This window comes from Grus americana, chromosome 2 (genome assembly GCF_028858705.1).
Source record: "Grus americana isolate bGruAme1 chromosome 2, bGruAme1.mat, whole genome shotgun sequence".
NCBI lineage: Eukaryota > Metazoa > Chordata > Aves > Gruiformes > Gruidae > Grus > Grus americana.
Genome location: NC_072853.1, coordinates 47,084,069 through 47,109,454, shown reverse-complemented (window position 1 = coordinate 47,109,454; position 25,386 = coordinate 47,084,069). Strand labels below are relative to the sequence as shown.

General features: G+C 43.6%; 1 protein-coding gene across 4 annotated transcripts in view; it reads right to left on the bottom strand.

Moving 5' to 3' along the window:
• NOL4 (nucleolar protein 4) overlaps positions 1-23,895 on the bottom strand; it is a 200,426-nt gene extending 176,531 nt beyond the window's left edge. For 2 of the 4 annotated variants that reach the window (XM_054818072.1, XM_054818074.1), the window contains exon 1: positions 23,006-23,625. In XM_054818072.1, coding sequence (XP_054674047.1) covers positions 23,006-23,272 — 267 coding nt within the window. In that variant the 5' untranslated portion in view covers positions 23,273-23,625. Of the gene's footprint in view, positions 1-22,108; positions 22,382-23,005 lie in introns of those variants that run through there. The other 2 variants (XM_054818073.1, XM_054818075.1) reach the window with 2 other exon arrangements.
• Between the last annotated feature and the right edge of the window lie 1,491 nt (positions 23,896-25,386).

Sequence of the window (25,386 nt, the reverse complement as noted above, 5' to 3'; positions counted from 1 at the left end):
CATATCACCATTCAGCACAAACATGCTGCTACTGTACACTGAAGTCAATATTAGCCAGACTTTGCTTAGGAGAAATTTTCAACACTGGTCTACGGTTTCACCTTGCCAATTAATTTTTGCTACAGTGATGTAAATGAAACATATATCTAAAAAGAATCTAAGAGAAAAATACTGGTGGTGATTGCAAAAGGGAGCCTTTACGAACCCTTTTGGGAATCTCCTTTAGAAAGAAAATAATTCTTATCAAATATTATGTTGAAGCTGTTCATGTGATAGAAAACACTTGCTAATATTACACATGATGAGCCCTCATGAAAGCCCCCCAAACTACATTTGGCCTGTGGGGTTATGCACAAGAGAATACAAACAACTAAAACAGTCTCCTGAATGTCTTTGAAGACTCAGAAGACTCAGTTTTTCTCTAAATAAACTCTATCAATCTTTCTTTCTATAAGCCCTAGAAGAACATAAGTCTTTCTTGCCTTATTTAATGCCTTTCTGAAAGCAGTGAGAATACTCAAATGATTGTGGGAGTGATATTGGTTCTTCTTACAGAAGCAGTAAGATAAAGTGCATTTTCCCCACTACTTCTTACTTTTTCTCCCCCTTGCTCCTCCTCTCAGTCTATCTGCAGCTCCTCATGCAGTCCAAACACTTTTTTCAGGGCTTAAACAGATTTACAGTTAGCAATTTCCACTGGGACGGCCTGCACATTCTCTCAGGCATGCTCAGACACCACCACTCATCTGAGGGCTAGGAATCAAAATCCGTTGTCTGTTCTGCCACTGGCAATGAATTTCAGTGGGTTCATGCTTGTTGTGTCCTTCATTCAGACCTTTACTCTACAGCGATCACCTATACTTAAAAGATATGCCTCTGCATGAATTTTCTTTTAAATGTTCTGCAGTCTTATCTAACATGCACATTTATCGCTGATTATAGAACAGGAGAGCAAATGGAAGTATTTTCCTTTATTATGTTGCTTTGAAGCTGAAACAGACATAGATGTCTGGACCATAAATTCCTAGTAGAAAGGGGTTAGATCTTCAGTTACATGACTTTTACTTAGAACATTCCCTGCATCAAATCTGAAGCACGCCCTAGACAGCAAACAGTTCAAAACAACGATAATTACAAATTACAACATTGACTTTGCAAATGCTGTTTTGTTGGGTAAATTCAGCTTCTTAATTTTTTAGTGAAGATAAGAGGTACACCCCAGTTCTGATCACTAATGATGCTGTCCACCATTCCTTGTCTTTAACAGAATTTTAAAAACCCGGTCAAATAATGAAGGAAAACATATTGTTTCCTCAACAGTATTTCAAAAACAGATGTTATGAATAAGTAGGTAACCAGATTTACCCAATATCTACTGCATGATAGAAGACAGAAAATCAGAGTATTTGCAAGTTAAAGACTCCCTATTAATCAGATGTTTGCAAGTCTCTGCCTTAATCTAGGCATTCCCATGAATTTACTACCATACAGTATTGCTTTGCATGCTAATATTAATATACGTAAAGCACAGTTGATGAAAGAAAAGGAAAGATGCAGATGAAATAGTCTGCTCTGTATAATTAAAGTTCATGATTATTCTTTCATATCTGCAACAGTTAATATGCAAACTATATGAATCTTCATAATTATTAGTACAATTCAGTGCTCAAAACATGAACTGAGCACTATATTAACTTTTTTTTTTGAGTGTGTATCCTTAGTTGCACTTTCTCTCTTTATATAAAAAGAATAAAGTTCTACATTTCTCAGCTGTTTACCAGAACAGGAAGAAAAGTTGAAACATAGTATTAGAATTCAATTGTGTATTAAATACAGCATAATGACTGTATTATACATCAGGTTCACCAGAATTTGGCACTCCGTCTCCTAATATCTCAGTTTAAGCTAGGGTGTTCAAACTGTAGCAAAACCGTAATTCACCAATATTAAGTGACTTGCCCATTTTCTCACTCCTCTGTGTATACTGGCTATATTAAGATAATGGGACACAGCACTCGGATGTCTTCAGTAATAATGATGACAATAATGTTTCTCTTCCTCTCATTACGTACACATGCTGTGTACAGTTTGACTGATGGATATGGGCATCCAACCCAGAGCCAGTTGTAATTCATGGTTTAGCTTGCAATGTGCTACGGGATCTCTGGAGATGAAGAGTACTATACAAAATCAGGGAGGTTACAGATGAAAGAAGAATCAAATGGTGACTTAGCCCCATCCCCTGACTGAAAAAGGACTGTCTTCTGATGCTCATGATGCACTTTCTTCTGTCTTGTCTTCAATGACTCTTCTGAGGTAGCTTTCACCAGTGCCTCTGAGAGACTATTTTACAGACTAGTAGAGAGGTAAATACAGGATCTTTGGCTGAGCCCGTGCCAACCGCCTGCTACAAAAGGTTTGCAGACTGCTGTGCTGCTGTTCCTTAGCTATGTTCACTTGGAAGACAGACACGATACTCACGCTCTCTAGGACTCATTTGGGGAACAGAGTTTCTCTGCCATACTAGATCATAACTGCTGAGAAAGAGTTAGCAAGGGCCTCTCGGTGGCAGTGAGAAATAGGTGATCACCTCCCTAAGGCTTTGCCAGATCACTGTTTCCAGCCTAGCTCTCAATTCCTGCTCTGCTCCTGCCAAAACCAGCTTCTCTTGCAAGGGAATTCCAGCAAATTCTTTCTTCATTAATAATAACATAATTAAAAATCCCATTGAAGACTCACATTGATTTTACTAAACTATGGCTCAACCTCGCAAATTGTCCTATTCTCTCTAAAATGACGCTCTGCCTGGAAATGACTATGGACACACCATCATCAGCTTCAGTTCCTCAGCAAAACTGACACAGAGATCACAGTTTCACATACACATTAGAGATGGCTAAGGGTACAAAGCTTCAAATCTATGTTACAAGGAGAGCCAACATCTATTTTCATCTTGCTGACAACATGAACAACATTTTTATTCTGCTGAACAAAACATTAACAAGGATTGAATTTGCAAATGTAATATTTTGTTTCTTTCTGCATCAATTCAACATTAAACTGCATCTTCTGAGATGCTGCTGTGCCTAGAGGAATCTGCAATTTGCTTTTCTCAAACCTTCACCTTTTCCTTACATCAGGCTTGATTCTACCTGGACTATATTCCCCAAGACACACTGTGGAAGGACATCACGTGTATCATGAAACACTTAGTAAAATCAAGGATGCCAGTGTAGTAGGAATTCTTGTATCACATCTCTCTCTTTGTAAATACATTGCACCCACTCATTTGCTTGCACTTTATAGCAACCACTATCTGCAAATAACCTAAAAGGCTTTGCAGCACTTGCACCAACAGATGGAGTCAGCTATGTGGACTGAATATGTACTTTATCTACGTCATTTAAGCCTTGTCTGCTCTAAGAGAAATATGCTATTATTTTATTGATGAATCACACCTGCTACCCAAACCACACATAAGGCCAGATCTCTCTCACTAGGAAAACTTTAAATTCAAAATCCTACATCTACAACTGCCAAATCAGTGTGGATCACCAAAAAGATGTTAAAAAGACCACGCAGACAAGCCCTGTTCTGTCCTGTGCAAATAGCCTATTACATTACTACATTTTGAGTGTTACAGTCTTTAAACGGAAATGACACAGTAATTTCCCATCAAATCAAATCATTTGTAGCATAACTTTTCATTGGGGATATTCTGCATGTATCCTGGAATTTGCTTTCTGGGGAGACATCAGGCACAGCTGCATGTCTGGTAAATATGTGTGTTTGGTTTTTATGTATGAGTGTGTGTAAAATTAAATTCAATTTGATTCAATAATGCTTTACTGGCATGGCAAGCTGGCTAAATGTTGCCTAAGAAAAATGAACAGACTCATGAGTGTCACTAGCTGGTACAATGCATTTGGGATGGGGTTTCATTCTGTATCTGGGATTTTATCCCACCTATCTATTCACCACTACAGCCCATTTCCCATCTTGCTCAGTCATTTTGAACAGTAACCTGCCATCTGAGGGTACTTCACAACACAATGCCATCACTGCACTCTCCTTCTCCAGAGGTCATAAATATTTTTTCTTCAGGCTTTTTCACAAACACATTTTATGCTGATGATACCCAAAAAAATCTTTCTGAAAGTCCCTCAGACTTTGGATGTTGAAGAAAAAAAGAATTGCTCCATTTCATTTTCTCCTATTAGATCGGCTCAGCTGCTCCTTTTTTTGTCTTTTTTTTTTTTTGTCTCCCGGTTTCCTCTTGCAGTTTATAGACATTCCTTCTCCATTCAGTGTATCTGTTTCAGCTCTGCATATTCCCGAAAATAAAGACATCTACTAAGATGACAGCATCCAGTACAGGATCCTATTATTTGCACTCATCCTTCCCAGACCTCAGTTATACTGGGTATCATGAGTTACAGAGAGAAAATCATAGAATCATAGAACCATAGAATGGTTTGAGTTGGAAGGGACCTTAAAGATCATCTAGTTCCAAGCCCCCTGCCACGGGCAGGCACACCTTCCACTAGAACACGTTGCCCAAAGCCCCATCCAACCTGGCCTTGAACACTTCCAGGGAGGGGGCATCCACAGCTTCTCTGGGCAACCTGTTCCAGTGCCTCACCACCACCCTCATTGTGAAAAATGTCTTCCTTATGTCCAACCTAAATCTACTCTCAGTTTAAAACAATTTCCCCTTGTCCTGTCACAACAGGCCTTGGTAAAAAGTCTGTCCCCATCTTTCTTATAAGCACCCTTTAAGTATTGAAAGGCCACAATAAGATCTCCCTGGAGCCTTCTTTTCTCCAGGCTGAACAACCCCAACTCTCTCAGCCTGTCTTCATAGGAGAGGTGCTCCAGCCCTCTGATCAGCTTCGTGGCCTCCTCTGGACTGGCTCCAACAGCTCCATGTCCTTCTTGTACTGGGGACCCCAGAGCTGGACGCAGTACTCCAGGTGGGTTGTCATGAAAGCAGAGTAGAGGGGGAGAATCACCTCCCTCAACCTGCTGGTTATGCTTCTTTTGATGGTGGTGATGATTATAATGGGTTAGAAAGAACCACTGTGATCAACTCAACTGATGCTATGTATAACTCAAGCCATATAAATTCTCTGAATTAATTCTTGCAAGTTATTTATGCTGTAGGTATTGTAGCAATTTATTTTGCATTTTTGGGCCCATGGAAGTCAACCTATTAGAATTAGGGGGCCAGGAAATAATGGCATAGATGTTTGCTTTCACATTTGAGCCTCCTGCGCTCCTTCGTTACAGCAGAAGGAATGCCTTCTGGTTGTGGTGAGATGGCAACTGGGAAATACAGTCTTCAGCAAGCCATTTACTAGAATGCTCTCCTTCTCCAGAGCTTGCTTTATGGGGCAGCATATTCATGCAATATTTTCATATTAAGCTTTTACAATCTGATTTGTAAACTTCAGAAACTGAAGCTTCTAGATGCCCCTATTATGAAGCTGAGCTTTATACAATTTAAGATGCATTCCATGTTCCTATCTCTGTAATTAAATTTTAGTCTGTTTTTTGTTATTTTGAGCACCTTCTGAAATTTTTTTCAAAGAGCTTACTAGGCATTATGTTGAAAGGATTCTGCTGAAATTTTATCCTTAATTTTCTCATCTTTCATATTTTTGGCCTTTAAGAATAATTATTTAACTGATATTTGAATTAATGAAATAGGGTATGGGAAATCATTAAATTGGTCTGAAAAATCTTATGATTTAGGAAAAAACACACTGGTTTTGTTTCCTGGTTTCTAAGCCTTCAGGGTCCACTTGGGACATCTGCAGAGTTTAAAGTGAAAGTTCTCAAACAGCAGCCTGCAAGACCATTTGCAGTTTATAAATTAACACTATCGGTCTCTAGAACCACACTAACCACCAGCATTTTATACACTCATCAGTCAAAAGCCTGATAATGAAATACCTATGGTCCTTGAGAGATTTTGAGAACTGACAGGGAGTTGTTGCTACGACTGACAATCTCTTCTATACACCTATGAGGATTACTAAATGATTTTTATATCTGACTTTTTTTAACACAAAAGTAGAATTTTCACAAGCATTTGACTGGAGATGGGATTTTTCAAGAAAAAATGACAAACACCATGGGACTCACAATGAAACTGTAACAATTGATAACACTCCGTTTTTAAGCTATTTTAACATCTATAAAGAGAAAGCTTCCTGCTCTTTTTTACATTAACATCTTAGAATACAGATGCGGTTTTGTGGTTAGTTTTTCACAAAGGAATTCAATTTTTATTTTCATGCGTGATGTTATTATTGGTCAGATATTTTTACTATCTTTTTAGGTCTGCGTTCTGTTAAAGACAGTGGGAGTCCTCCAGCTGTATTCGATGACACGCAATCCAGCATTTAGTGAAGCTGATAAAAATAGTTTTCTTGTATTACGGCTAAGAGAGAAAGCTCTTCTAGTACCTGGGGATAAGGACTTTCCTCCAATCCACCCCCTCTTCCCAGTTCCTGGGCTGCCCCATTCAGCTACATGGAGGAAGAGACACAAGTCTTCTTCACAGGGACAGACCTGGCTTCAAAATACATCAGATTAATATTTGCACATCAGGAACCCAAAACCACATTTTCACATTGGAACTATATGCAAACATTTTTATTGCCTGTAATAGCCAGTTTAGCACCTTGAGGACAAAAAGCTGAGCAACGCTAATTTTCAGTGATAGCTATAACTATATACTATGCTACATACCATATAGCTACATACACACACAGTAAGAGAGTGCCAGGGCTGGTAAGCAAGAGGCGTCTCAAGTGCCGGGTTCTGGCAAAAGCAGAAAGCGAGGGTGAACACCAGCAGTGACAGCGGCGCAAGGTTTTATTTCCATTCCCTGCACCTCAAGTCATGCCAACCACGACATGTCACTATTTACAGCAAGTATTTGTAGCTGCCGTACCGCTGGGCAGCCCTACATCTGCCAGCAGGGTCTCATGTGGCATCACGTCATGGTACGGTGAATTTACTTAAGAGACTTGGGGCTTGTTTCCAAAGACAAGGGCTTCCCTAAGTCAAACCGCTAGCTCCCGGAGGCCTGTGATGTCCACAGGCTAGACAGCCATAGTGCAAGTGTGCTGCGGGCATCCGGGACCACCCTGATTAAATAGGTCCGTATTGCCGCATCCGCACGCCAGCACCCATCCTCTGCTGGAAACAGGGCGGGCTAGGACAGAAATCCACCCACACGACTGCTCCAGACAGGGAAGGGTATCGCCCACCTATCTCCAGTGCTAGCATTATACTGGGTGCTGCCAGCGCCAGCAGTAACCACCACGCTGGGCAGGCACAGGGCATCTGCTGCACTGAAAATACACCGGAGCTCCTATTTTACCTCACGCTATTATCAGCCCGCATGTTTAACCGCTCGGGTGCTGGCTAACGGCTCCGCGGGGCACAAACCAAGGCCCGGCGGCCCACGGGATAGCGGCTGCGGGCCGGGTCGGATCCCCCTCCGCCCCTACCAACCACAGCCCTTCCTCCAGAGAGCAGGCACAGCCTCGCAGCCGGCTCCCGCAGGAGCCAGGCCGCGCTGCGGCGGGGAGCGGGGGGAAGGCAGCAGGCGAGGAGGCGATGGCCGGGCGGGAGCCGCTCTGCGCCGCCTCAGCGCCGGCGGCCGCACAGGTGCTGCCGCAGCTCGTCGCCATGGGAACCGCGAGGCGCGGCAGGGGGGGCGGTACCGAGGGCGCGGTGGCCGGGCCCGGCCGGGCCCCCCCCTCCGTGAGTGGGAGTGAGGAGCGGGTGTGCGTGTGTGTGTGTATGTGTGTGTGCGTGTCCCGGAGGTATTTCACTGTTACCATAGGAACAGGCGGCGGGAGGCGATGGCGGCACAGCCGCACCCTCTCCCCGCTCCCCCCTCCCCCGTGCCCTCAATGCCTGCCCAGGCCCTGAATCAATTAATGGAGCCGCAACGGCGGCAGAGCCGGCACCGGGCTGGGGGGTGGGAAGGCGGCAGTGGCGGCGTGGCCCTCGCCCCGGCCCCCTCCTCGCCCCCCCCCCAGTGCAGCCCCCGCACCCAGCTGGCGTCGCGGCCCGGGCTGCCTCCTGCGGGGCGGCCCCGGACCGCGGGTCGCGGCAGATGGCCCCTCCGCAGCCGGCGCCGCTCGGCTCCCCCCAGTCCCCGGCAAGGTGCGCCCGGGGAGAGTTGCTCCAGAGCACCGGCCGGCACCCCCGGGAAGACACCCGCGGCCTGTGCAGCGCTGGGAGAAAAGGGGGGGAACAACAACAACAAAACCCCAACCCCGCACGGCGCGGCGGTTGTTTACGGCACCATATGGCTGCAGGGGGAGGGGTGAAGGAAATGTCTGCCGGCTGCCGAACCGCTGCGCTCATTATGTCCGATGGAGTCACGGTCACCGCGCCTCTCGCCAGCGCCCGGCCCGCCGCCTGCCCGCACCGCAGCCCCGGGGGTGGGGGGGACACACACGCACACGGCTCCCCGCTGCCTCAGCTCCCATCGCACACACGTTTTGGGGTACGGCGTGTCCCGGAGCGGAGGGACCCAGAGAACTCTCAGTATTGCAAGGGATGGTTTGAGCTCCAGGGAATAAAACTAAGAGTGGTTTGGCTGCTCTTGTGTTGATAAACATTCAGCCCCTTCCCCAAAGTCCGTCTCTATTTCTGTTACAATCTATGTATATCCTTTGTGTAAAGAGGACCGTATGCGATATAGCTCTGTGTTGAATCACAACACTGCAACACTTGAAACGTAAGAGGAAAATGCAAAATAAAAACAAATGTCACCAGCGTTTTTTGTGGTGGGGTTTGAGATGAAAACCTGACCCGTTTCAGGGCATTTCTGTTTATCGTCGACATGTATTAAGAGTTGGAATTGAAGTTCTGGGCATCAAACACCGCAGTGAGATCCACCAGCGATTAATGCTATTTTTTTTTTCGAGTGAGGCAGTCAGTCATTTCAGAGTAATCCTTGCTGCGCAGCACTGATGGAGGCACGCTCGGTGCAGCGCATCCTGCCTCTGGAGAGCTTTCTCGGCTAGGAGCAGGGGAAATGCTTTGAAATGACTTATGTCTTTCCTCTCAATGATTCATAAGATAGGTGCTGAACCTCAGTATTATTAGAGAGATAAAATCCACAGACTATGGGGTCTGATAATAGGCAACTATACTGCTATCCATATTACCTTGTAAAAGTGAAGGATTGATTTTTTTAAAGCATGGTTTGCTACTTAGCAGACCAATCCCTACTATTGTAGTCAGTGGGATTTTGCTATTGACTTTAGTGGGAACAGTTTTTTGCCTTTAAAATGGTCTATTTCACATTATTATGGTAATGTCATTCAGCAATTCTTAAAATCGGCCTTCTTGGCCTTGGACGTTTTAAAGGATGAATGTACAAATTATTTCAGCCCAACTTATTCACCTCATTTCTGCTCATGTCCAAAGTTTTGTATAGATAAATAAGACAGATAGATAACTTATTGCTCCAGATGGTTGTGGGTGGATTGAACCTAATAGATTCTCCAGTTTCATGTTTTTAAGGGGTTTTTTTGGTTTGTGGTTTGTTTTTTCTTTTTAATTTTACAGAAGCCTACTTTTAGAAACCCATTTGTAGATCTCCTCTTGTGTGCAGCTTAGACTGCATTTGGTTGCTCACCAAAATAGCGTGCCTTCCAAAGAAAGATTAAAAATATTAAAATGCAGCCAGCACAGTGAGCGGTTCAGTTCAACTGATGTTACACAAACGGGCTGATCCTACTGGCCATAGATAATATACATTTGAATCTTGGCACCTGCCGTTGGATTGGAATTCAAAATGAGAAACAGCAGGCTTCGAGGTCTGGAAATAAAGGCAACATAAGGAAAAAAAACTGTTCTGTGCCTATTAGTAAATAATAATCTGCAGCAGCAAAGACAAATGACAAGGCTCGAGGAAAACGCGTAGCACTGCGGACATCAAATAGATATTTGGGCTATGACACAATGGCGAACACATTCAAATTCAAATTGCAAGGTGTATCTAGCACTTGTATTAATTATTTGCAGATTTGTATAAAGACCAGGTTTTTAGTGTCTAGTAAGATTCTGCTTAGCTACTTTCTGCTATATCATGCTGTAATACTCAAATGTTGACAAATAAACTCCAGTTTGAAACAAAGTGCTGGGGAATATACATAGAATTTGTCCAAAATTTTGCTGAAATTAAATTCGGCAAAACGAAATGAAACCAAACCATCATGTTTCATCTTCCTCACATTCCTCCAGGCAGTACTTAATATCTTAAGGTTGTTCTGTGTTTATAGGTGGCCAACAGGTATGCTTAGCTGCATAAATGCTGGTTTTGAAGATCAATAGTAGTTTTATTACCAAATTAACAGGAAGCATCAGCCTTCTTTTACCTGGTTTACCTCATTAGCTTTATTATTATTATTATTGTGAAATGCATAGTATGTGTTTTCCAGGCTTATTTTACTTTCCCCAGCCTCCACCTCTCCCAAAGCTGCCTTTCTTGCTTTAGGATGAGCTTATAGGGAGCTATTAAACCAAAGTTTGTTTATACTTGATTGGATTTAACACTTTACTCCATTTGTTCTCTCATCTCACTTTTCTTCCACTCTTATTGGAAGCAGGATTTCTCTAAAGCAAATATAGTTCAAAGAGACAGGAAAAAGGGAAAGAGATCTGAAATCTCCCCATAGCATATGTCCTAATGCAATATCTGTAGAAAAGGGAGAATACTTAAAAACAAGCAAACAAACCATCTCAACAGTGTAATTGAGGATAAGTGTATGTGTTGTGTATGTTTAGTTGGGAAGGGGAAAGGATGAGAGATACACTTTTAATCGACTTAAGTACATGGGTAGTTTAAAGGACTAAGCTCAAGCTTGCTTTCTAGTTTGGTTTTTCCCTACCTAAACAATCAGAAGGTGGGGATTTCTACAGTGGAGAGCTGCCTGCACAGTGCATTGTGATGAGTGCAACTCTGGTATTGCAAAAATTATAACCAAAGAGGTGGGAGCAGGGTGCTGCTAGCATTATTTTACAGCTGAATTTGGCCTTGCTGTAATTAAACCTTTCTAGATATTCTTAGACATTTTATAAACATGTCTATACACTTACTAAGCACTGGTCTAGCACATTGGAATATACTGTGGCAAAACCGGATAGCAGTTATGAGTAAATTATTGTTTACAAATAGAAGAACTTTATCTGAACGTATCCTGTTGAGAACTCGGTCATTGCCACCCAGTCAACCCACAGCAACTGACTGGGGTGTTGAGTGCACGTGGCGGATGCTTTGTGGGGCAACTCCTCGCCTGGCGGATGCCTAAGCATCACCCAAGGACTACATTAGGTCTTCAAAACAGGAGCATAATCTTTTTGCCAAAAAAAAAAAAAAAAAAGATTCACAGGCCTTCTGCTGGTCCTATCCCAGAAGGGGATTTCATCCAGCGCAATTTAGGATGACAGAACTGGTGCTTCAAAGCCTCACAAATTTCACCAGCTTGACTCCTTCCGACTTCTTACAGCTACAGTTTTTCAGCTCTTTTGTAGGTCTGTTAGTTCGCTCTTTGGATCTATTAGGCAAATTAACAATTCACTTTAAAATACTTTCACAGAACCACCAATTTTGTACTTTATTTGCTTGCTTTCAAATTACAGCAAGAATGAGAATGCAAATTTGTTATTTTTTTTTAAGTTTGTGTATGTGAAAATTTTCCTGACTTTAAATTTATTAAGAATTAAATTTTTTTAAAAATCTGGTAATTACCTATAAATTTATTAAAGTTCAACAATTAGTAGCAGAAAAGACATCGTTCATTAGAATTCTATTAATTAAATTGTACTACTTATTAATAAAATTTGACCTGCTTTCACCTATTTAAGAATGCTTTTTCCTACTCAGTTTTTGAAAACAGTCTTTTTGGTTCAAGTTGAAAATGTAGGGGTTCAAGTAGGAATACAGGTAAAACAATCTTTTCAGTTCCACAGTTTCCCCAAAGTCCAATGTATCTTGCCAAAATTGGGCTGATTTGAAGAGAATAATATTAGAATTTGCTATACAGAAGGGCAGTTAAAAAGGAAGAAAGTAATTTTGTTTTATTTTAGCCAGCTTTATTCAGCTCTAGACCTAGCTTTATTTATATTGCTTTATTATTTGCTTCGGTGCAAATTTACCTCCTTGGAAGCTCACCATATGCCCAGTTCAGCTCTCAGTTACACCAAAACAATGATAACCAGGCCTTGCGCACTGGTAAAACAAAGCCGAGGGATTTGTGTAGGTTTTCTAAAAAAGCCGGGTCAAAGTCCAATGAGTTTACAATATACGTCTTTTTGAGAAGTTCTGGGTTTTGCTGCTGCATCCATACAGAAGTTATTATCCCTTCTTGTTGGATAAGCCCAAACTGAGGCAAAAAAGGGTAAATAGATGTGGTTTGTCGGAACTACAGGTTTTAGACAGATGCCTGGAATTGGAATACAGCACTCATTAAAAGAAGGCTGAACTGTTTGCTTGCTATGAATGAAATACTTTAGTATTATGGCACCATGGCTGTGGGGCTTTGCTGAACTCTCAGAATATAAAAAGATAAAGGTTATCAAAAGACATCATAAAAAAAAATTACGACTATGTCTACATTAAGGGAGAAAAGAATGAGTTACATTCTTTATTGTTTTCCACTGCTGTTTCCTGAGAAATGCAATGGGACGAGTCATCTAATTAGATATATGCCACACTTCCTGGTCAGACTGGTCAAAAGCAAAGGCTTTCAGAAATTGTCATCATTTGAATAAGCTAATATCATATTTGCAATTAATTCTCTAATAATTCTGCTCTTTTTTTTCTTCCCACCATAGTAAGAGTTTGGTAATAGTTGCATCAAATACACACAAAAAAAGCTAGCACAAGTAGACAAAAATACGGAGGTGAAAACGGCACGTTACTTCTCATCACAAGTGGAGTAAATTGGAAAACGGAGGTGGTTCATTGCAAACGGTCTGTGTAAATCCCAGTAATCTCGTGCACTGGTCCACGTACGCTAGTGCTGGAGCTCAGAAATTTGATGGTCTCCTTCCTTCCTCCAGACTAGTAAGTAATGTCGCTACAGCAACGAGCCATAGAAACTGCTACAGTCAAACTGACCAACAAACCATCTAGTCCCAGGCTCCAAGGGAGTCTGCAAAAGACATTTCAGAGCTCAGTAATTAGTAAATAAACAAATAAATCTCTAAACAAAATATGGTGTATCCAGTTGCATTGTGCAATAATTATTTTCCTCTGCTAGCTTCAGCCACCCTAAGAACACATACCTAAATCTTAATAATCTCTTCATGAAACAACAGCATGAAGGCTGAGCCCACCAGCAATACTAAAATTCAATACAAAGAGGAAGGGCATGGGAAGATGCTGGGATTTTACCATGGTCCACAACTCTTTCCTTGTGTTGACTGTATGGGTTGGAACGTGACTAACCCTGGTAGAAGCTCTACGGGAAAACACCTGGGGAGATGCTGCAAGACACGAGGTAAGAGCAAGGCAGCAGGTAAGTGCCACCACCAATGCCCCCGTGCCTTTGGGAACAGAGAAAGAAGGGCAGGAACATGACCTTGCCCTCACTTCTGCTCCAGCCAGCAAAGCTGAACTGACGTAAAGAGCGTACTACATCCTTGCGAGAGCCACGGAGCTATCATTCTCTTGTAAAATCGTTGGAAGAAATTTTGGCTGAATCAATCAGAGTTTCTCTAAGGGCTGCAATGCAGACTTTCCATTCCCAATGCTATGGGTTATAAAACAATGGCCCAGCTTTGAATTTACCTTTTGAGAGGGTTGTCAAAAGAGTCTTAGAGGATGGAATAGGATTAAAAAGGGTGGCTGCTGATTCTTCTCTCTCTGCTGTTGATCAGTATTTACACCACACCATTTCTCTCAGCATCTTTCTACCTCTTTACATGTCTGTTTTCCACTGTGCATTTTCTCTTAACATTCATTTTTCTGGTGATACAACCATTAAAATCTATTTCTCTTAAGTACCCCTTTTCTTTAATTAGCTTAGTTGCCGTCCCTGGACCTTTCATCTGTCATGACCTTTTAGAGATGAGGTAAATACACTAAGCATGTTATTAAAGGCAAGGACATACCATTTAATTAATGAGATGAATAAGTTTTCGATATTATTCTCTATACTTTTCCTAATACAATTTTTGTTATCCCTGCTATGCTTCTTGAAGATACACTTATTGATTTGTTTGAAATTATTCCTAAATATTTCCCTTGAGATGTTATACTAATTCTATACATTTTAAATGTGATTGAAAAGCTTGAATCCTTCCTTTCCTCTCAAAAAGTTAATGTCACAATGGCATAAAACGTAAATTATCTGGCAATGCTCTGTAGGGAATTCTGCCTGCCATGATTTCTCCTTTTTTCCTTTGTTATGATATTTCTATTTTCCCTCCCAAATCTTCCTTGACTTGCTTAACCTAATTAATTTGTATTTCCATCCAGTGTTGAAGCCCCTTCATTTGTCTGAGGTTTATGTGTATACATGTATATATATACTTGTGTGTGTGTATATATATGCACATTGGACTGCATTTGTATCACTCTCAAACGCTTCCTATGGCTTCCCAACTCTTCACCAGCTTTAATTTGTCATCATAACCAAAGTTTCAACCCTGCTTTAGTAAAGTCAGTATCAGATTGCTTTCATTTCAGAAGGAAGCCAGAACCAAATTTTCACCTGAAAATTATTTAAAAGACTTCTGAACACGACAGGTTAGAGGAACATAATTAACCCTTACAAAATCCAAACTAGTTGCACCAACCAGGTATGGTTCATATTGACACTTAACAACTCTATTTTTAATGATTTTCTTATTGATTTTTTTTTCTGGTGTTGAAATATGGTTCACTGGTCTGTCATTTCTATGAACTATCTTTACCACCTTTTTTTTTTCTCTTTCTAGTACATTTCTGGCCATCCTCCAGTATCATTGCCATATATAGTGGCAAATGATATATTTTCATAATATTTTAGTTACTTCATCCTTAAGTTCTTTAGCATTCTTGGATTTGTATTAGTCTCAGTGATGCACTGCAATTTAGTATCTTGATTTGCCATCACCTCTTTCTTTTATTCCTCTATTTCTGACCATTCTTCAGTTTCACCACCTGAAAAATGTAAACCCAGTACAGGTATTTCCTCATTGCCCACAACAGAGAAGATGATACACACTGAAAAATGGAGTTGTGTGAAACCTTTTTATACTCCTCTTTCCTGTCTGCTGAAACCTCTGGCCATGCATTAGCTGTTCTTCTCTTACTGTATCTAAATACCTGTGTAACTACTTGATTGTTACTCATCTTCTATCAGCTCAGGGTAGTGAGCATTAGTCCATTCACAAGTTTCATTTCCCACATGCCAATGCAATGCTGCTTTACCCTACAGAGAGGTCATGCTTTAGTGAGAGCTACTTCACCTCTGGATCTGCCTTGAACAAAAGTTTTCTACAAAATCCACCCGGCAGTATTGGTAGTGGTATGCGTAAGTCCAGAGGCAACAAAGAGAGCAATCACAAGATGTACACATTTAAAAATTGTACGGTGAGTTAGAGTCATAAGTCATTTAAGTGCAAGCGATCTCACCTCCTACATTTTCTTAAGTACAGTCAAAATGTTATCACATCCATTTCTTGTTGTATTAAAAACTTTGGGGTAACAAAATTTACAAAACTTCCAGACACACAGATTTTACTGGCAATATTATACATATTATATATATAACCTCTTATTTCCCAGAGGAGCTTAATTACAGGCTCTCAAGTGAAAAAGGTTGAATGAGTTTTATCCTAGGCTCAAGTAGGTCATTTAATAAAAATTGTCCTTCCAAGTCTATACAGAATATTTATTTCTGGAAAAAAGTCTTTACCTGAGGTTAACTCTAACATAGATCAGATTTATTAAGTAAAATGTTCACTACAGACAGCCCCTTAAGTTAAAGAGTATCCACATACACAACTAAATAGTTCAAACCCTACAATTCAATTTCAACAACTAGCTTTAAACCCTGCAGATGCACATAGTAACTGTCAGGTTTTGCAGCTTGCGAAGTTATTGAATAAGCAGTTAGAAGCCTGTACAACTATCTGCGATAAAGTTGATCATTGCTAAGAAAATCCATTTGCATCCAGAAGAATGCTCAACACTATAATTTGTAGCAAGTCGTTCCTGGATATTGGCAATGCTTACCTGGATATTTTACCTTTATAAACCATTAAAAAAATACCTTGCTGGTGGAAATGTAAGGTTTTGAGGCTTATCTGTTTTAATAGAACAGAAAGGTAATTTAAGCAAGCTACAGGATCACTTTCACTGCTGCTGTAGGACAATGCAAACAACTGTCATGCACCAGCTAGTATTGAGTTTTCTAAAGTCAGAGAGGCTTCTGGCAGTTTTGAAATGACATATACAAGACAAAAACATCTTTTACGTCCTGGAAAGCTCTACTAATTTTGGAGACTCTGTTGATCAGGGTCAACCTATTCAACAAAGAACAAAAGATTCCTGTGATGCTCTATGGTGCATGAGGGGCTGCAGAATCTGGTAGGATCCTCCTGGAGAGGGTTTCCTGCCACGCTGTCTCATCATCTTTCTCCGCATCCACCTCATTTATATCTCTCTTCAGACAAACTCTCAACATGTGTATCCTGCATACAGGGAAATATCGGGACCCAAATAGCTTCCTTCAGAGCAAACCCAACAGCTGCTGGTTGCCTTCTTTCAACAGCAGACCAAAACTCATGGTTCAATGTCAGCCAATTTTAATTTATTTCTGTAGCGTAAAATGAAATTTGAATCATTAACTCCCACATTTGTCCGGCACTAGCGCTAGCCTTCTTCTCACAGGGGCCTGTGTTCATGGTAAGCCCTCTCTACACGGAGTCTTTCTGCGTATATATATATGTGTAGTCTCTCTGGATTGTCTCCTTTCTGTCCAGAGCATTGAACAAGAACAATGGTGATCACCCCAAAAGATAGCAAAAGAAACAAACTGTCTCCATAAAAAGATCAGAAAAAGCCCCATTATGCTGTACTGATGCCTGTCAGCCCATTTTAGCACCAACCTGCCAGCAAATGCCTGCTTATTTCTCACTGATCACGTAGCTATGTAGCCACAGAAACAACACGCAGTACCTCTGAAGAAAATCAGGGCTGAAGTGTCTGAGCTGGAGTCCCTACCATGCTGCAGCTTCACTGACGAGAGGCTGAGGGCAAGACACTGAAGAACCAAGTTCACTGTCGCCTCAGTCTTCTTGGCAAAAGTTCACGGCAGCATGAAAATTAAACTGGGAGGTTTTATTTTGGACCACTGGAAGGATTTGGGCTTTCAAGCTACGAGCCTGGCCTTTACCAGGGGATAGCACTGAATCTGTCATCCTCTCTCATTATATGCATGGGATGGACATATCAGTAGTAGGTTTTGTTATGGTGTTGCTACTCCCTATTTAATGTATCTAAAGGAACGTTAACGGTTTCTAGTTTTACAGAAGCAGCACTTTAAAATGCTCACTCTTTAAAAATTTGTTCTCTTTGGCTCATGCTTCTTTGGAAAATTCTAGCTCAACATTGTTACCGAGAAATCTCAGATCCTCCCCTCCCTTTGCCTCCCTCTCACACACACGCGTGTGGAGATAGCGTCTTACATATGGCCGTATGTAATTTAACATTTTTAAATTTCAGGACAGAGCTATTCTCTTTATTCATGAACACTTCACTGAATGCCTGCATTAAGAGTTGCCAACTAAACCGTTTTTGTTCCATCTGCTATGACCATTTTCCAGCGCTGTCTCTCTGATTCACCAGCATCCCTCCTCACTGAGTCCATAGGGAGGTCTGCAAACGGCAGGGCAGAGGCTGCGGGTAACTGGAGGAGACGAAGCTCTGCAGACCTGAACGGGTGTTAAGGAAAACGTGGTGGGCAGTTAAAACGGGACGGACATGGCAGGGCTCAAGTACCACTTCTGAGCCTGGAAGGTGCATTTAACGGGACTGTAAACTACCACAGAATTGTACCGTGGGATAAATTATAGCTCACCCGCAGCATCACCTTTCTGTGGTACTTACTGCCATTATGTGTTGGCAGTTCAGTAGGCTACAGAGCTACCGATATATATTTGACAAACTCTTTTATTCATTTTCTATGTTGATGGCTACAAAAATGGGGAGAAACACAGTGAAGCAAAGCTGCATATTTCCAGCTTGCTATAAAATGCCCTAAAATAATGGACAATTTAAAACATAAGATAATTTAAACCACCATATTTTGACATATAAGCTGTGATTTGTTTCTTCTATTGTTCATAAACAAAGTAATTTATATAAAATCAAACAAACCATAAACTCATACGTCCATCTACTATTCCTCATCACTAACAGAACAAGAGGTGGGCTGGGATACGCCCTGTTCCATAGAACTGACTGGCCTATAATTTTAAGCCCTAAATCCTGTAATCAGATTCAATAGTACAGCCCTGCACCTGCAGAGATCCCCTCTGGCCTGCCGGCAGCAATCCAAGAGCTACCAGATCCTCCTGGAAGATCTAAAGATTTAATTAAACTGAACAAAATTTGGTTTCTGAATGAAAGTTCATTCTATGCTTATAGTTGGAAATTATAAAAGAAGACATGGGAAAATTCATATATTAGGCTTGTGATTTCATTAAAGTCAGTGGAGTCATTCCAAATTAATAATGACAGAAAAGCAGTCCAAACTTGGCCTCTGAGGTTATGTTCTATTAGTTTGTTAATACCATGTAAACTGTATATTCGAGATGTACCCTGCAATCATTTTAGCCCTTCTTTTTTTAAAGGAAAGTTTTGCTTAGAATCCGCTGATACAGCTTGGCTTATTATTTTATAACGTATTTTTAAATCAAGACTGATTTTTTAGGAGCCATATTTGTGTCTATGGACAACATCAAGAGCAAGGGAAAGAAAAGTGGTGAAAAGAAATTTGTTTTCAAGTTGCCAATGGATAAATCTTTCCAGTTAAAGAACTATGCAGAAAATACACACCAAAAAATCCACCATAAAAATCATGTGTACGATTGGAAAAGATACTAGACTAGAAATATTAGTTCCATGCGTCCTTGTGGATTGTGAGTACCAACCGTTAGAAGTGGATACTGTCAGCCATTTGGCATATGTGTTGGCCTAACACGTCTATACAGTGTGTGTAGGCCAGGCATAACTTCACTACTTTCATAAGGTGCAGCTTGGGCTTAATGAAAGAAAACCTCTGACAATAACAGTAGCAATCTGAAAAGTTGTGGCAGTGAGATAGATACTGGGTGGGTTGCACATAGGAACGCCTCACTGTGCGTTGTCCCGCTCTGGACCTAAAATGGCTGTTTGGCAAGGGATGTTGTTGCCTGGTGACCAAAAGTTCATCTCCTAGGCCACAGAGGGATGTGAACATTCAGAAATTGATTTGTTCCTGTTGCTCTTGAGGAGACCATACCCGTAAAATACATTAGCCAGCACATAATCATCTATGCATTCTCCTTGCTGGCATGCTTAAACTTGGTACTGAAGCTAGGCCTGTGATTTTGAGCTACTTACCAACCAGGCAATGGAAAACCAGGATAATACCTTGTGCACTACTGCCCACAGAATATGAAAGTAGAGCAAGCCTCAGATACTGCGAGACTGCAAGACACCCCTGCTTCAATTAAGTCTGTGTTGTACATCTAGTCTGTTCCGGTGCAACCTCCCAGTTGCTATCAGGCTCTCTTTCTTTCATTAGAATCAAGTAGTTAATTAGCCCCAGCCTGTCCTCTCTCCTTCTCTCTTTCCCTTTAACGCAGCAGTAATGATGTCTAATTACCAGCAGCAGTGGATTACAGCACCATCAGGAGCAAATCTCTCTGGCTGACAGCAAAGCTGAGCAGCAAATCTTAAAGCTTCAAGGAGAGAATAATTCCTAATGAAATATTTGAATATTTGCTTATTTTTGACCAGCTTGCGACTGTAAAGTCCAACTTGTAATTTCATCCATCCTGTTACTGCAGAGGGAGTGCTCATGCTGCCAGCAGTGATTAATTTTAAATTGAAATTACTTTTTACCTATGGTGAGATCAAGTGACGGACAAGAAGACGGAGAGGATGAGGAAGGGATTCGTTGTTTGGGAATGTTACTGTTTGTGGCTCTCTCTGTGGACTGGACAAGCTCAAATGTATGGGATAACAGCGAGGAGAAAAAAAGTACAGCAAGACAGTGGAGATGTTTCTAAATGGTCATAAATTAATAAACTCTTAAATAATTAGAGTTAAAGAAATGAGAGAATGGGCTTTTAAGGCTTACCAACAATTACTGTCTGATGAAAATCCAATCTTTCCCCCTGTAACTTATCATTCCTGGCCGGGTGAAATCCTAGGCCTCTTGAAGTCAATAGCAGCTTTGCCACTGGCTTTTTCCGGGCCAGGGGCTGCATCCCTGTTCCGTCACCTGGGTTGTTTCCGAGCCTCCAGCGCCTGGCAGGCACTGCCCCTGTCCTGGCAGTAGCTCATACAAACCATTGCCACCCTATGGGTCTATTTAAATACTCCTCTGCCTTTTGTGATGGGATAGTGACACCAGATTCATGGGTTTAGGAGGGGACATCATTTGTTTCTCAGAGCTGAATGTTGTATGAGAGTGCTGAGTATCACCTTTTCTCGCTTACGTTGGACAACAGATTTATGGTGGCCAGCAGGAGGAAATTTTACCTACATGCAAGGCCTTTTCTGTAAGGGTTTATATGTCATTGTTCAAGTAATGTACAGATATTTAGGAATTGCTTACAGATAGGTCATGCTAACTTTCCTTTCTTAGCAGGCATCCTTATTTTATTAGGATGCCTGCTTGGTTATTTAAGCTATCTAAAGAGAGTTACTTCTATATGAATATAAATACATATATAGGGACATACAGAGACATTCACAGTTGAGGGTTATGATTCCCCCAAATGAACAAAGGTAAGACCAGCAAGGTGCTCGACCTCTCACTGAAATCTCTGGAGGAAAAGAAAGTAAGAAAAATTTTGATTATTTGATCTGAAAATAAAATAGAAGAGGGGGTGCAAGGTCAGACTCCGGGCTCTCGTGATCTAGCAAAGGTGAGAGAAAATAGACATGCTGATCATCACTGCGTCTTGTGTTTCAGAGGCCCAGAACTGCACTTAATTTTTAAATTCCATCTTGTAAAATTAAGGTTAGCATTTTTCTTTAGTAGCATAGTCAATGTAATTTTAAAAAATACTGAATTTGCTTGCAGTTTTGAAGTTGAAATGAAAGGATAGTCTTAGGAATGAACAATCTTGCCTAGTGGCTCTCCAAAATTATTATTCCAGTAAGCAAAAGAGATACTAAAAAATACCGACCTAATTGGAGTCTTCTGCTTTAGACAACATTTTTATAATAAATTTTATCTACAATACCCTCTGGGGTCAGAGATTAGCAATCAGTCATCTAATGATAGAACAGAAATCTGCCAAATTACCTGAATGTATAGGCAGACCTAGAACACTTCGGTGACTAAAAACCATAGAGAGGGAACAAACTGTGTCCAGAGCTTCTCTTTCACTTTAAATCTTCATATCTGTAAACTCCTTAAAATTAATTTCCCACCTCTACCTCCTCACAGCCATGACGGTGCTGATGACAAGGGGGCAAATATAAGCCGGCCCCCGGGAATGCCCAGGTTTATGACTTCAGCGAGGCAGAGAGAGGCAGATTTCCCCAGCAGCCTACGTCACAACCCAACCCAGAATACTTTCCAAGAAGCCCCCTTTGCTGCGCCACCCAGCAACCTTCCCGTTAGGTCAGAATAAGCTGCCACTCAAAAAAAAAAAAAAAAAAGAAGAAAAGAAAGGAGAATATTGCTCATCCAAACCAAATGCCCAGGCAGGAATATTTTTAATTGCCAGGTTTCCTTTCTCAGCTCCCCCTCCCTGCCCGCCCCACACACAGACAAAAGAAGCTTAGCTTGCGTGACCCAGAGCATAAGAAGTAAGAATAATGATACATTAAGAGAGTTCAATAGGCAAAACCTACTTGCAGCCAACAGTCCCCATCTTCTTAAATAGGAAAATCTGTCGCTTCTGCCACCACCAAGCATAATAGCTCTCCCGCTGTCAGACCTGCGCCGAGCTCTGCAGCTCCAGCGCCTGCCGGGGGATGCCACGCTACCCTAACGCATCGAATTGAGTTTTAAGCCTTATGGCTGCGAGACTCGTGCAACCCCAGAAAGAGGAACAAAATACACCCTTCCATCAGTCATGCGGAACCCCCTCTCCCTTTGTTGAGCATCTTCTCTCCCCGCCGCCGTTACTATCGCAGCCGGCGCTTTCACAGCCAGCCAGGCACATTCGTGCCGCTCGGCGGCTCAAGGGCTGCGGGCTAACAATAAAAACAAAATAAAAAATAAAAAATAAAATTAATTAAAAAAAAACCCAAACCACAACTGATATACCGAGGAACACACACACACACACACAACCCCCCCCAAAATCACCGACCGGCGACACGCTTGGCTTTGTGCCAGGCAGGCTACCCCCGTGCGCTATCGATCAGCCCCGCCGGCGGCGGGGGGCCGCTGCCCGGGGCGGCGGGGCCCGGCACAATGGCCGGAGCGGCGGCGGCGGGACAATAGCCCACCCCAAACCCGCCGCGGCGGCCCGGGGAGGGGGGAACGGGGGGATGAGGACGAGGAGGACGAGGAGAACGACACCGACCCGGCAAGGGTGTGTTGTGCGCACGATCGCTTTAAATAAAAGGACCCACAAAGACCTCGGCGGTGTATAATGTGACAGGCAAACGCAACATGGTGATGATGACTTGGGGGAAGAGGGAGGAAGGAGCCAACTGTGGCTGCGGCTCCCCCTGTGCCTCTCGCTCCCGGAGCGGGCTGCAGCGGCCGACATAGAACAAGGAAGACAATTCTCTACTAACCGTGGTTTTGACTGGCACGTACAGCACTTGCTTCCCTCCTCCAGCACCACCACTGACCTCGTCCGAGTTGCCGAGCTGGAAGCCTTTAGATTTGACCCAGAATTTGAATTTGGCATTATCCGTGGAGCTCGACTCGGAGCCGTTCAAGAGCTGGACGATCCGGTCGTATTTTTTACGGGTCACCGTCTTGGTTTTTCCTGAGTCCCCGTAAGTCCTGAGACACCAGTCTTGAAACTGGCGGTACATGTCCCGGTCGCTGCTCTCCATAATCTCCTAGTACACACACGCACACATGCACACGCCGGGGCGCACACACACGCACACACACACGGGCAGACACAGACACACGCACACACCGCCCCGAAGCGGGCCGGGGTGCGGGGCCGGGCCGCCCCGCCGCACTTTGCACCTGTTCACCCAGCGCTCATGAAAAATGCATCCACCTCCGAGCCGGAGCGAAGGAGGTCCCGGTGCAGGCAGATCCCAGCGGATTTTTTTTTTTGTTGTGGTGGTGATTCGAGGGGGGGGGGAGGCCGGGAGGGGGATGGGTGAGGGGGGGCAGCAATCAATTCAATAGTGTGGCAATGTTCTCCTTTTTTTTTTTTTCACAGGAGGCAAAATGGGTTTGGTGGACGCTCCTCTTATCCTTCCACTGTACGTGATCAGTCTCTTTAATAATTGTGCAAGGCAGGACTATCCCACTGGCTCCAGCAGCGTCTTACCCGGAGAGGGTTCGGGTGGATAAATAATTAAAATCCTATCCCTCAGCTTAGCGAAGAGAAAAGAAAATATTGACTCGGATCCTTCTTCTTTTCCATACATCAGCTGCACCCGGATTCACCCTGGATAGTGCAGGTGAAGGGGAAAAAAAAAAAAAAAAAGAAAAAAAAGCCCACCCTCCTCCGCCCCGGCAGCCCAAGGCTGCCTTCTCGAAAGGCTTTCTGTCTCTGTCCTGGCGGGCTGTGCCTCTTCCCAAAGCCGCCTCGCCGCGCAGGATGGAGGAAGCACTGAAGGGCAAACTGGTCTCTTTGCTCCCCCTTTATTCCAGGGCTGGGCGGCTTTGCTTTAGATATCCCCGCTCCGGGCATGAAGGTACTGGAAAGAAAGTTCTTACCTGCTATTTTCTAAGCATAATACATCCGATCCGCGTTTTAAGTACATATTTTTAAATTAAAAAAAAAATACTAATAATGGTCTGTGAGCATTTCACTTCCTCATATTCAGTCCCACTGAATTTTCAGATGCCCTTTTAGGAATTTTCCTCTATTTATTTACTTAGCAATCCCAGCAGATGGAGAGGGGGAAAAAAAAAAAAGAAAAAAACCCCCAGATATATACGAGATAGGTTCGGATATTGGACCAGAGGAGAGAGAGATCAGTCCCAGGAGGATGTTGGTAAAGGAAAGGAGGCGGCTCTCGGTTGCTCTGCCAGTGTAATGATGGTGCTCACACATGTAGGACTCCTCGGGTGCGGGGTATCCTTTGGTCTCTGGGCTAAACTGGCTACAAGGCATTCAAGTAAGTTTGCGTGCGGATGCTGAGCAAGCCCCCTTTTTAAAGGAGGAAGAAGAAGAAGAAAAAAAATCAATCTTGATTTTTCCCCTCCCTTTGCCACAGTTTTCAGTTCACGCCGGAGATTTCCGCGCTCTCCCCGGTCTCCCCCGCCGCGCCAAGCAGGACACCCCCTCCGCGGGGGGAAGGCGCCGCGGCGGCGCTTCCTCTCGTCGCCTCTCCGCGGCCGCGCCCGCCCGCGCCTCCGCCATCCAGCGCCCGGCTCCGCGCCCCCGCCCGCCGCCGGCACCTCCGCGGCTGGGGCACGCGTCCGACCCGGGCCCGGCCGCGGGTTGCGCGCCGGGAGCCGCGGGCCACCGTGCTGCTCCGCTCCGCTCAGCTGTGCCTCTCCCCGCGCTGCGCTCCGCGCCGGGCTGGCGGCAGCAGCGACGGCGCACCGGGCCGGGCCCAGCGCCGCTCCGCGCCCCCCCCGCGCCCTGATTGGCCGCCGGGACAAAAGTTTCTGTGGCGACGGCGGCGCGGCGCGGTGACGGGCAGCGCTGTCCCATGTCGGGATGGCGCGCGCGGCGCCCCCGCCTCCGCGGGCGCGGCAGGGCGCGGGGACCGGCGCGGACCCGGCAGCGGGCCGCCGGGGGGGGGGGGGCACATAGGGAAGGGGGGAGGAGAGGCGAGGGGAGCGTTTCCATGGCGATGTCTCCAGGCGCAGCCCCCCCACCCCCCGCGCAGACGGAGCGAGCGGATCAGCTGACACATCATTAGCTTAGGACCTAATTATTGCTTATTGGAGCAAGAAACGCGCGCCGGGCCGCGGCGGGGGTCTGGCGGCCTCCGCGCCCCTAGCGGACGCCCCCCCCCGCCCCGCTAACCCG